At 37.9% G+C, this 14034-nt stretch overlaps 1 protein-coding gene across 1 annotated transcript in view; it reads right to left on the bottom strand.

Annotated features, from left to right (window-relative positions):
• The window catches only part of DNAH12 (dynein axonemal heavy chain 12), a 278772-nt gene that overhangs the window by 29802 nt on the left and 234936 nt on the right, over positions 1 to 14034 (bottom strand). The window contains exons 62-65 of the mRNA XM_055273198.2: positions 6287 to 6445; positions 5972 to 6116; positions 1195 to 1345; positions 425 to 678 (exon numbers count right to left, since the gene is read on the bottom strand). Of these exons, the coding sequence (XP_055129173.2) occupies positions 425 to 678; positions 1195 to 1345; positions 5972 to 6116; positions 6287 to 6445 (709 nt within the window). The remainder of the gene's footprint in view (positions 1 to 424; positions 679 to 1194; positions 1346 to 5971; positions 6117 to 6286; positions 6446 to 14034) is intronic.

The following is a 14034-nucleotide window of genomic DNA, read 5'->3' as shown; positions in this document are numbered from 1 at the left end:
CAGAAATATTTAAAAAACCTCTTAAGGTTAAGTATCTGAGGCTTGATCAAGATATGCAGACAGCTGACCAAGTGTGGTGGTGCACGCCTGAAATCCCAGCACTCTGGGAGGCTGAGGCGAGTGGATCACCTAAGGTCAGGAGTTCGAGACCAGGCTGGCTGACATGGTGAAACCCTGTTTCTACTAAAAATACAAAAATTAGCCAAGCATGGTGGTATGCACCTGTAATCTCAGCTACCAGGGAAGCTGAGGCAGGAGGATCGCTTGAATCCGGGAGGCAAAGGTTGCCGTGAGCCGAGATTGCGCCACTGCACTCCAGCCTGGGAGACAGAGTAAGACTCCGTCTCAAAACAAACAAAGAAAACAATCAAGATATACCGATAACTAAGTAAATGTACTGAACTCTATAAGGAAATAAACATACTTTTGGAGATGGATAGCTTGTCAGCCAAAGCCTAAAGGATGAGTTACAGGTTTCAGAGGTAAAATCTTCACATATTTTTTCCAACATAGGCATCCAGGAGACTGCAAGGTGGCAATTCTGTAGGCACACCCAAGTTCCTTCTTCTATTGCTGCTTTAATCATTTTTGCTGCAATCGGTCCTTGTCCCTGTCCCAGTGAAATAGCTTGAAACTTATTTCCAGACATAGATTTATCATTTGCAAATTTCAGCAGGCCTATGAGAGGCACAAAAAAAGGGTCACACTACTTACTCTAAAATTATTAAAAAGTGCCTTATGTATAGGTGTTTTATCATGAAAAATTCTAGTTACGTTTCTCTGTAAATATCAGATTTACTAACTGATTTATAATCATATAAGAAATGAGTATTGAGCCGGGCGCGGTGGCTCACACTTGTAATCCCAGCACTTTGGGAGGCCGAGGCGGGTGGATCACGAGGTCAGGAGATTGAGACCACGGTGAAACCCCGTCCCTACTAAAAAAATACAAAAAAATTAGCTGGGCTTGGTGGCGGCCGCCTGTAGTCCCACGTACTCGGAGAGGCTGAGGCAGGAGAATGGCGTGAACCCGGGAGGCGGAGCTTGCAGTGAGCCGAGATTGCGCCACTGCACTCCAGCCTGGGCAACAGAGCGAGACTCCGTCTCATAAAAAAAAAAAAAAAAAAAAAGAAATGAGTATTGAGCAAGATGTTTTATTTATAATTTCTTAAAGTTTACAGTGTATGCACTTACTGGCCATAGGATCTGCTCCTGGAGATAGAACAAAAATTAAGGGAATGGTGCAATTTGAATCCAAGTAACTCTTTGTCAAATCAAATGGTGGAGGCTCTACAAACTTTTTCCCTAGTTTGTCAGTTACATAGTTTGTTATAGCTGGGGTTATCTGTTGAAGAGAAAAGATATGATCTTTAGAGCAACTTTTATTTCACATAACAGATTTGAATATTATTGAAAAACAACAAAGAATACAATTTGAGTCTAATGGTCAAAAAAAGCATGTAGCATCATAGACAAAGCACTAATTTCTCTAATAAATAAAAACTATATACATTTATAGGAGAAGACTATCCAAAAGAAAAATGGGCAAAGGAGACAAACTGCTTAGAGAATATGAAGTACAAATTGATCCTAAACATATGAGGGATGCTCAACATCACTCATTATAGCAGAGATTGCATATTGTCCCACTTATTTGTCTCTGTTTGGTATTAGAACCCCAAGTTTTCCTGGCATTTCTTGCAGGTAATGTGGCCATGTGACAAGTTTTGGCCAGAGAGATGTAAGTAGAAATTATGTATGGATCTTCCAGATTATATTTTAAGGAAGCTATTTGCCTTCAACACTTTCTTCTCTTTTCGACATAGTGTTCACAAGCCAGCTTCCATTTTGCTGATGAGGACCACACTGTAAGCATGAAAGAACCTGAGTTTCTGGGTGATCTCAGGAGCTGAGCTTCCCTGTCAGCCCTTAATCATTTGCCTCTGAGCTGTTAGGAGAGAGAGAAATTAACTTCTATTTGATTTAAGCCACTGTACTTTAGGTCCCTTTGTTACAGCAGCTTCATTTATACTCTAATACTCATAATAAGAAAAATACAAATTATAACTATACTTAGATACCATTTTTAACCTATTGAATTGTTATATAAATGAGCCAAAGATGGCCTATGAGGCCATGATATCCTGATATTTGGCCAAATAGCAGTCAACATGTTGCTGTGAAGGTATTTTTGGATGAGATTAATATTTAAATTAGTAGATTTGGAGTAAAGCAGATTGCCCTCCATAATGTGGTGGGCCTCATACAATCAGTTGAAAGCCTTAAGAAAGAAGAAAGCCTGATTTCCCCTGAGAAAGAGGACCTTTTGCCAGCAAACTGCCTTTGGACTTGAGCTGCAACATCAACTCCTCCTTGAGTTTCCAGCCTGCCAGCTTACCGTGCAGATTCACCAGCTTCCACAATCACACCAGCCAATTCCTTTCAGAAAATCAATCAATCAATCAATCAATTCCCCTCCCCTATTGTTTTATTTCTCTGGAGACAGAGGGAAACAAGTAGAAGGCCGAATAATATAGGCTTTAATTCCATTTAGTTTAACTCAATTCAATTCAACTTAATTCGTAGACATTTGTTGAGCTTCTACCATCTGCCAGACATTGCTCTAAATCCTGGTGATATAGAGCAAAACAACACATGAATCTTGACCTCAAGAAGCTCATAGTCTAGTGGGAGATCCTAAAAAATAGGCAGACAATTATTGTACATTCTAATGGGGTAAGTGCTATGGTATATAAGCACAGGCTTCCAAACATGGCAGACAAAGCAAAAACCCTACATGTGGTATTGAAACAGTATCTCTACTGCCCATCAGGGAGCCATTCTGCAAAGTGCAAATAGGCAAGTGTTCCCAGATACAAAGCTATTAAGTCTTCGCCATGAACAAGGGAGGCTACTGGTGATAAAATAATGAATAAACCATTGTTTAGGGGTTCCAGGGACTTAAAGTGACTCTCACTGTGTATGTCTATACATAGACACATATGCACACACAACTATCAGGGAAGAATGAGATGAATATTAACCAAGTACAACAGTCTTTGGGAATCAGGGTAAGGAGTAAAACATTTATGTAGGCCTCTGTTTAAATCTACTCAGAGACAGGTGAGACTTTACTAAAATTGTAAAATTTTTTTTTAAAAAATGGAAGAAACAAAGGGACTATTGCAATCACTTTCAACACCTTCATATTTTTCATGGTATAGGTGAAGTGACTTACTGGTAAAGATTCTTTCCTCAAACAAACCTTAGTTAGACAGGCTCCTCTGAACCCCTTTTTCTATGAGGCCTTGTCTTCAAGAGCCCAGTTGTAGCAAGAATCCTGCTAGCCAGTTTAGTGAGAGTCCCCCACCCTCTACATCCGATCACCCTCCATATCTGATCAAACTCCTCATACCCTGCCATCACCCAGGTGGTATCTCATCACCCTGGCCTGCTTTCAGCAAGAATTCTGTTAGGTCAGGGTAGCAAGAATTCCCCCTACCCTTGATGTCTCTAGTAATTTTCCCCGACCCTGCTCCTTGACTATAAATCCCCAACTGTGTCTGCTGTATTTGGAACCAAGCCTGAGCTGTCTTTCCTACTGTGATAGTCTTGAACAAAGTCTTCCTTACTGCTTTAACATTTGTCATGAATAATTTTTCAACTTTACTCAAAGTTTAAACTAGATGTATGAACATGGTTTTTTGTTTTCTTTCTATTACAAAATTATCCCTTTGTAATAATACTATGATCACCTTTCTTAAATTTGTGAAAATTGGTATCAGCCTACTTATCCTACCTTTAGAAAGATTTCTGTGCATGTTTGAACTAATAAAATTGTGACATGTACAAAATTTTCTGCCATCTCCTACTTTTAGCTATGATGTGGTTATAGGGATTGGATTTACCCTACAACCACAAACAATTTAAAAAACAGTCACAATTAATGAAACCACCATTTTTGCACAGGGGGCAATAGGTGGTGTAGGACTGTGATCACTGAGAAAAAGAAAACAAACTGAACGCTATTCTCTCAGCCTTCTTCTTGGAGGTATGCTAGACTGTGGAACAGGGAGAGTGATTAAGGCAGAGCAATGCAGTGACACTGAGTTGGGAAAACAAGAAAAAGACTACAAACGGGCCAAGGCTGCTGGAAGTTGCAGAGTTCTAATTAGGATAGAACTATCCAGGAAGAGTTCAGAAATCTGCTCACAGTACCTCTGAATCCTTGCTGAACACTATGGTGTGTATGCATGAGACCAAGCAAAGAGCATCTGAGGTGCTGTAACCAGGAGATTTGGGGAGCTACCACTGTTCATGAAGGCTGGGACTCATTCAGGTTCCCAAAAGCCATAGAGAGTCCTTAGTGATCGCTTGGAGCATTCAGTAAAGGCCGCAGACGGGTGGCACTTTGGTAGAGCTAAACTACGCATTGAATAAAGGCTACTCTAGACCAGTCCTAACAAATCTTAAACAATATTTGAAACGAACAATTCAAACTTCAGTAATTTAACTACATAACCACAGAAGTTGACGAACGTTCTGTAGAAGGCCAGATAGGAAATATTTTAGGCTTTGTGGGACATATACAGTTTCTGTTGCATGTTCTTTTTTATTTTATTATTTTATTTTTTTACGAGACAGAGTCTGGCTCTGCCACCCAGGCTGGAGTGCAGTGGTTCGATCTCGGCTCACTGCAACCTCTGCCTCCCAGGTTCAAGTGATTCTCTTGCCTCAGCTTCCCGAGCTCGAACTCCTGACCTAGCGATCCACCCACCATGGCCTCCCAAAGTGCTGGGATTACAGGCATGAGCCATCGTGCCCGGATACATGTTCTTTTTAAGGCAACTTTTTTTTTTTTTTGAGATGGAGTCTCACTCTATTGCCCAGGCTGTAGTGCAGTGGTACGATCTCTGCTCACTGCAACCTCCGCCTCCCCCGTTCAAACGATTCTCCTTCCTCAGCCTCCTGAATAGCTGGGACTACAGGCATGCACCACCATGCCTGGCTAATTTTTGTTTTAGTAGTGACAGGGTTTCACCATCTTGGCCAGGCTGGTCTTGAACTTCTGACCTCAAGTGATCTGTCCTCCTTGGCCTCCCAAAGGCTGGGATTACGGGCATGAGCCACTGTGCCCAGTCAAAACTACTCTTTAAAAATATAAAAACATTCTTCGTTCATGGGATGGACCAAAGAGGTCGTGGGGCTGGATTTGGCCCACAGGTGTTTGTTGACCCCTGAACTAGCAGGACAGAACTCAACAATCTTCATAGGAAAATGAAATCTAACTCATCAACAATGTGATATTCACAATGTCCAATATCCAATCAAACATTATTAGACACGCCAAGAAGCAGGAAAATATCATGTATAACTAAAAGTAAAATCAGTCAATAGAAATAGATTCAGAAATGATAGAATTAGTAGTCAGTAATTTTAAAACAGTTATTATAACTGTGTTCAAATATTTAAAAGAAAATATTAGCAGATTAAAAAGAGAAATAGGATACACAAAAAGAACCAAACAAATTTTTGAGATGAAATATACAATTACTAAAATTAAAATGGGAAAGGGATTTGTAGCAGATTAGACAATACAAAAGAAGAAATCAACAAATGTAAAGATAGCAACAGAAACTACCCAAACTGATGCAAGGAGATACCAAGGCTTAAAAAATAATTAATAAAGTATCAATTACATTATATTACATTAGCATCACATTAGGTAATCTAATGTATACGCAACTGAAATGCTGGGTGGGGTGAAATAAAATTTGAAGAAATAATAACCAAAAATATTCCCAAATTGAGGAAAACAGTAAACCCACAGATCTAAATCCAAGGAGCTCAATGAACTGTAGGCTGGATAATCAATCTGAGAGTTAAAGAATCAAATAACAATAACTTTAAGCCTAGAACTTCATAAATGGCAAATTATCTGGGTTGCAAATAGAACACATTGGTCTTTTACCTTATCAGGTCTTAAACACCGAAGAATTATTATTTTCTGTAGTTCATTTAGGTTCTTATCCATTGGTGCTGGAAATTTAGCATTATGTGGCTCTTTACTGTCATAGATTTCTCGCCATTCATATATATGTTCACAAAAATGTTGCCTAATAGAAAAAAGCTTAAGAATTATTCTTTTTATTGGGAAAAACTTAAAAGAGATTGTTGAACAAGGAGTAGAAACCAGACAGCTAGAGGACTATTTAAAAATCACTAAATTGAAGAACAAGTTTACCTATTGCCATTCAATGATAAATCATCAAATTTAAACAATTACCTGAGTCCTCTGAAGGCAGGAAATTCACTCGCACGACAAATTTCCTCCCAGCTTTTGTCCTGTAGCCAAGTTGGATCAGGATTTTTCTCAGCACTTTTAAGACTTACTCCTCCAGTTAAAAGAAACATCAGTTCCTGGTATTCAATCTCTTTCCTTGCCCTGTATTCCCAAAATAAGGACTGTTATAAAATTGTTGATTTTAAAATTGAATGATGTCAACTTCTGCTTTTGTAACCTGGATGGAACAACTTAGACTGTACTTACCCACCTGCTGTAAACAACTAGAAAACTGGACAAAATTAATGAAACAACTGTTTTTTGAAGTTGTGCAATAGCCAGTGCAGGACTGTGGCCTCTGAGAGAAGAGAGGTGAATAAGGTGACCCCTGTTCCTCAGCAGGCTGCCTGGAGGCATTTTCTAGACTACAGAGCAGGGAGGTGTGATTAGAATCAGAGCTCTGCAGTATTGCTGAATTGAGGAAACCAGCATTAAGTTCTCCTCAACAGTATTGCTGTGTTGAGGACATCCGCATCAGGGAAAGCTTAGGTGACTGGAGTTTGTGAGCAGAGGAGGAAGATGAATGGAAAAGGTGAATGAATGTCTTAAAAATCTATAGAAGTGCTCTCTTGGTTCTTTTTTTTTTTTTTTTTTAAACCATAGAGGTTATTAATTTTTTTAATGTTTTAGATTGGTGTATTGCATAAATAAAGCACACAAATATTGAGCTGTAATGGCTTAAGGAATTTTTTGCACGTGTGTGACCTAGATCAAGATGTACACCATTCTTGACACCCCATTCGCCCCCCGCATACCCCCTTCCCAGCTACTGCTCCCCACTGCTCCACCTGCCATTGCAAAGGGTAACCACTAACCAACTTCTAACAGCATAGAATAGTTTTGCCCATTCTTAAACTTCATAGAAATGGAATCGTGCTGTATGTACTCTTTTACGTCTAGCTTCTTTTGCACAATATAATAATTTTAAGATTCATCCATTTTGCTACATGTATCAGTAGTTTATTCTTTTTCACTGCTATGTAGTTTAAAAAGTAACTATTTTATCCATGTAGTATTTCCAATATATCCATTTTATATATTCTGATCTGATCTTGGTTCTGTTGATAAATACGGCTAGGCATTGCTCATAGAATTCTTAGTCACGCATTCTAAGAAGTGTGTTGTTAGGCGATTTCATCGCTGTGTGAACATCATAACGTGTACTTACACAAATCTAGATGGTGTATATGGCATAGCCTGTTGCTCCTAGGCTATAAATCTGTACAGCATATTACTGTACTGAATACAGTAAGCAGCTGTAACATAATGGCATGTATTTGTGTATCTAAACATAGAAAAGAACAGTAAAAATATGGTATTATAATCTTATGGCACCGCTGTTGCATATGCAGTTTGTTGCTGACTGACACATTGTTATGTGGCACATGGCTGTACTAAGGCATGCATCAGTAAGGTAAAATTCCAGGAAGCCAGCAAAAGAACATCTAAGGGGCTGTAAACTGAAAGCTCCCAGAGATCACACAAGACTAGGAAATATAAGTTATTGCCAACCAGAGTTGAGTCTTTGTTCAGCACCAGAGGAATTCAGGTCTCCTTAGTAGTGAAGCTTACATAGCCTTAGAGTAAAGGTTACTCTAAAACTACTATAAGAAAGCTTAAACACAAGTCATCGTCTTTTTTTTAAGAGACGGCGTCTTGCTTTGTCATCAAGCCTGGAAGTGCAGTGGCACAATCATAGTTCACTGCAGCCTCAAACTTCTGAGCTTAAGTAATCCTCCTGGCTTAGCCTTCTGAGTAGCTGAGATTAGAGGTGTGGGCCACTGCACCTAGAATAAGTCTTGAAAAGATCAAACTAATCCAGTAGCAATTTAACTACCTAAAAAAGTGAAGTCTAAAGCTCTTTAAAGGAATACAAAATGTCCAGCATTTACCAATATAAAATTCACAGCATCCATAATCAGGAAAAAATTGGTCTTAGATATAGATGTAGATGTGAAAGAGATAATTTAGCCAATAAGAATGTTAAAATAGTTCTCATAAACATGCTGAAGGAGTTAAAGCAAAGCATGAACATAATAGAAGAAATAGGCAATATTAAATAGACCAAACACAACTCCTAAAAATAAAAATACATAATCTGTTATAGGAATAGAAAAAAACCTAAAGATAAAAATATAAAAACTGAGATATTTACTTATTTCTTTTCCAGATGTATAGATATTGAAAAGATTCATTACAAGTAGACCTACACTACAAGATACCTTAGGGGAAGTTTCAGATAATTGGAACTTTGGATCTACACCAAAGAATAAAGAATAATAGAAATGGTAACTTTGTGGGTAAACATAAAAGATTTTTTTAAAAAAATCATTAATATTTAAGTGTCTGTAAAAGATAGTGTCAGGAATTTGGAAGTAATCACTCACATGCTCACAATAAGAAAAAAGCTGAACAAACTGAAAATCAGCAACTTTTCTTAGATGCATCAGAGAACTGAGGTCATATGGCTAACTCACTACCTCCTAACTGTTAAGAGACACATAAATACAGAGAATCCTAAATTACTTGAGCAGAAGCTCAGGTTATTATCAGTAATAACCTTGAATGTAAACAAATTAAATTCCCCAATTAAAATACATAAACTGGCTAAATGAATAAAAAACACCCAACTATATGCTGCCCACATGAAACTCACCTCACCTGAAAAGACAGAGACTGACAGCAACAGGATGAAGAGATAACCACACCAATGAAAATCAACAGGAAGTAGGAGTAGCTATATTTACATCAGAAAAAAACAGACTTTAAGTTAATAAGTACCAAGAGACAAATAATAACATTATATAATAAGGGAATCAATTCAGCAAGAGAATATAACAATTATAAAAATACATGCACCTGGCCAGGCACAGTGGCTCACGCCTGTAATCCCAGCACTTTAGGAGGCCATGGGCAGGAGGACTGCTTGAGCCCAGGAGCTCCAGACCAGCCTGGGTCACACAGGGAGACCCTCTATTTTAATAATAAAATTTTTTTAAAAGAGAAAACTTTTCAGCCGGGCATAGTGGCTCACGCCTGTAATCCCAGCACTTTGGGAGGCCAAGGAGGGCAGATCACCTGAGGTCGGGAGTTCAGGACCAGCCTGACCAACATGGAGAAACCTTGTTTCTAATAAAAATAGAAAATTAGCCTGGCATGGTGACATATGCCTGTAATCCCAGCTACTTGGGAGGCTGAGGCAGGAGAATCATTTGAACCTGGGAGGCGGAGGTTGTGGTGAACCAAGATTGCACCATTGCACTCCAGCCTGGGCAAGAAGAGTGAAACTCCGTCTCAAAAAAAAAAAATGTATATGTATGTATACATATATATATATATGCAGCCAACACCAGAGCACCCAGATATATAAAGCAAATATTATTAGATCTAAAGGTAGAGGTAGACCCCAATAAAACAACAGCTGGAGACTTCAACACCCCATTCAGCATTGGACAGATCATCTAGACAGAAAGTCAACAAAGAAACTGCAGGTTTAAACTGTACCACAGACCAAAAAGACCTAAAAGACATTTACAGAACATTTCACAGTAGTTACAGAATACACATTCTCTTCATCAGCACATAAAACATTCTCCAGGATTGGCCATGTTAGGACACAAAAAAGAAACCTTAAAAAATTATTTCAATTGAAATAATATTAAGTATCTTATCTGACCACAATGGAATAAAAGTATAAATCAATAACAAGAGGAACACTCAGAACTGTACAAATACGTGAAAACTAAACAACGTGCTCCTGAGTGACCAATTGATTAAAAAAAGAAATTAAGAGAGAAAGTAAAAAATACCTCACCCCTGTAATCCTAGCACTTTGGGAGGCTGAGGCAGGCAGATTGCTTGAGTCCAGGGATTTAAGACCAACCTGGGCAACATGGCAAAAACTTGTCTCTACCAAAAACAGAAAAAATTAGCCAAGCATGGTGGCATATGCCTGCAGTCCCAGCATGGTTTTGGAATTCTTCCAAACCCATTTTACAAGGCCAGCATAACCCCGACGCCAAAACCAGATAAAAACACAACATAAAAAAACTATAGACCAATGTCTCTGATGAACATAAATGCAAAAATCTTCAACAAAATCTGAATTCAACAGCACATCAAAAATATCATACACTATATAATCAAGTGGATTTATCCTAGGGATGCAAGGATTATTCAACCTACACAAATAATGTGATACATCACAACAGAATGAAGGACAAAAACAACATGATCATCTCAATAGATCCAGAAAAAGCATTTGATAAAATTCAATATCCCTCATAAAACTCTCAGCCTGGGGGACAGAGTGACACCCTGTTTCAAAAAAAAAAAAAATTCCTGAAGCAAATGAAAATAGAAAAACAGCATACCAAAATGTATGGGACACAACAAAAGCCATGTTTATAGCAAGTTTATAGCAAGTATAGCAAGAGGCAAGTTTACAGCAATAAGTGTCTACATTAAAAAGTAGAAAGATTTCAAATAAGCTAATGAGGCACCTCAAGAAACTAGAAAAGAACCAAACTCAAAATTAGAAAAAGGAAAAAAAAATAAAAAGCATAAATAAATGACATTGAGACTAAAAAAATAGAAAAGATCAATGAAACAAAAAGTTGGTTTTTCAAAAAGATCAACAAAATTGATAGAGCATTAACTAGACTAAGAAAAAAAGAGAAGACCCAAATAAATAAAATCACGAACAAAAGGAGACATTACAGTTGATACTGTGGAAATACAAAAGATCATCAGAGACTACTATAAACAATTATAAACTAATCAATTTGAGAACCTAGAGAAGGTGGGTAAATTTGTTGACACATACAACCTATCAAGATTGAACCAAGAAGAAATAGAAAACCTGAACAGATCAATAATGAGTAATGAGATTGAATCACAGTAATGAAAAGGAAATCAAGAAAGAAAAGTCCAGGACCAGATGTCTTCACTGCTGAATTTTACCAAACTTTTAAAGAACTAATATTTTTTAAAATTCTTCTCAAACTATTCCCAAAAATTGAAGGGGAGGGAATTCTTCCAAACCTATTTTACGAGGCCAGCATAACCCTGACGCCAAAGCCAGATAAAAACACAACATAAAAAAACTATAGACCAATGTCTCTGATGAACATAAATGCAAAAATCTTCAACAAAATCCGAATTCAACAGCACATCAAAAATATCATACACTATAATCAAGTGGATTTATCCTAGGGATGCAAGGATTATTCAACCTACACAAATAATGTGATACATCACAACAGAATGAAGGACAAAAACAACATGATCATCTCAATAGATCCAGAAAAAGCGTTTGATAAAATTCAATATCCCTCATAAAACTCTCAATAAATTAGGCATAGAAGGAAGTACCTCAACACAATAAAGGCCATATAAGACAAACCCACAGCTACCATATACCAAACTGGAACAAGACAAGGATACCCACTCTCATCACTCTTAATCAACGTATTAATAGTACTGAAAGTCTTAGCCAGAGCAATTAGCCAAGGGAAAAAAAATGAAGGGCATTCAAATTAGAAAGGTGGAAGTCAAATTGTCCCTGTTTGTGGATGACATGATTTTATATATAGAAAAACTTGGACTCTACCAAAAAAACTCTTAAAACTAATAAATTCAGTAAAGTTGCAGGATATAGATATCAACATACAAAAATTGGTGGTGTTTTTATATAAGAAAAATGAACTAGCTGGAAAAGAAATCAAGAAAGTAATCCCATCTGCAAAAATTACAAAAAAATAAAATACCTAGGAATAAATTTAACCAAGGAGGTGAAGGCTCTCTACAAGGAAAACTTAAAAAACACCAAAAAACAATGATGAAAGAAATCAAAGATGACACCAAAAAATAGAATGACATCCCATCTTCATGGACTAGAAAAATTAATATTGTTAAAATGACTATACTATCCAAGGTGATCAAAAGATTCAATGCACTCTCTATCAATATACCAATGATATTCTTCACAGAAATAGAAAAAAAATCCTAAAATTTGCATGGAACCACGGAAGACCTCAAATAGCCAAAATAATACTAAGCAAAAAGAACAAATCTAGATGCATCACAGTATCAGGCTTCAAAATATACTACAAAGCTCTATTAACGAAAACAGCATGGTACTGGCATACAACCAGACACATAGACCGGTAGAACAGAATAGAGAACCCAGAAATTAATCCATTTATCTACAGCCAACTGACTTTTGAGAAAGATGCCAAGAACACTGACTGGGGAAGGACAGTCTCTTCAGTAAATGGTTCTGGGGAAAATTGGATATCCATATGCAGAAGAACAAAACTAGACTCTCTCCTCTTATTCTACACAAAAATCAACTCAAAATGGCTTAAAGACCTAAATGTAAAACCTGAAGCTATAAAACTACTAGAAGAAAACATGGGGAAATGCTTCAGGACATTGGTCCTGGAAAAGATTTTATGAATAAGAACTCAAAAGTATAGGCAACAAAAGCAAAATATAAATAAGTGGGATTATATCAAACTAAAAAGCTTCTGCACACCAAAAGACACAATCAACACAATGAAAAGACAATCTACAGAATGGGAGAAAATATTTGCAAACTGGCCAGACGTGGTGGCTTACACCTGTAATCCCAGCACTTTGGGAGGCTGAGGCAGGTGGATCACGAGGGTCAGGAGTTCAAGACTAGCCTGGCCAACATGGTGAAACCCTATCTCTATTAAAAATACAAAAAAAAGGAAAAAAGAAAAAAAAATTAGCTGGGCACGGTGGTGGGCGCCTGTAAACCCAGCTACTGAGGAGGCTGAGGTGGGAGAATCACTTGAACACAGGAGGCAGAGGTTGCAGTGAGCTGAGATCACGCCACTGCGCTCCGGCCTGGGTGACAGACTGAGACTCAAAAAAAAAAAAAGGAAAGAAAAGAAAATATTTGTAAACTATTCATCCACCAAAGAATTAATATCCAGAATATACAAGGAACTCAGACATGTCAACAGAAAAAAAATCTAATTTTTAAATGGGCAAATGAGGCTAGCACAGTGGTTCATGCATGTAATCTCAGCACTTTGGGAGGCCAAGGCAGGCGGATCACTTTAGCCCAGGAGTGCATGACTGGGCAACACAGCAAAACCCTGTCTCTACAAAAAGAAAAATACAAAAATTAGCCAAGCATGGTAGCTTGTGCCTGTGTCCCAGCTACTTGGGAAGCTGGGGTGGGAGGATCACCTGAGCCGGGCAGGTGGAGGTTGCAGTGAGCCAAGAAAGTGCCACTGCACTCCAGCCTGGGTGACAGAGTAAGACTCTGTCTCAAAAGAAAAAAAAAAATAGGCAAATGATTTGAACAGACAGTTCTCAAAGGACAACACACAAATGGCCAAAAACATATGAAAAAATGTTCAATATCACTAATAATTAGGGAAATTGTAGGGAAAAGAAAGAGAGATCAGACTGTTACTGTGTCTAGATAGAAAGGGAAGACATAAGAGGCTCCATTTTGAAAAAGATCTGTACTTTAAACAATTGCTTTGCTGAGATGTTGTTAATTTGTAGCTTTGCTGCAGCCACTTTGACCCAACCACTTTGACCCAACCTGGAGCTCACAAAAACATGTGTTGTATGAAATCAAGGTTTAAGGGATCCAGGGCTGTGCAGGACGTGCCTTGTTAACAAAATCTTTACAAACAGTATACTTG

This window comes from Symphalangus syndactylus, chromosome 1, assembly GCF_028878055.3.
Source record: "Symphalangus syndactylus isolate Jambi chromosome 1, NHGRI_mSymSyn1-v2.1_pri, whole genome shotgun sequence".
NCBI classification, from domain to species: domain Eukaryota; kingdom Metazoa; phylum Chordata; class Mammalia; order Primates; family Hylobatidae; genus Symphalangus; species Symphalangus syndactylus.
Note: the sequence above shows the minus strand (reverse complement) of the source record. Positions and strands in the feature narration are given on the sequence as shown.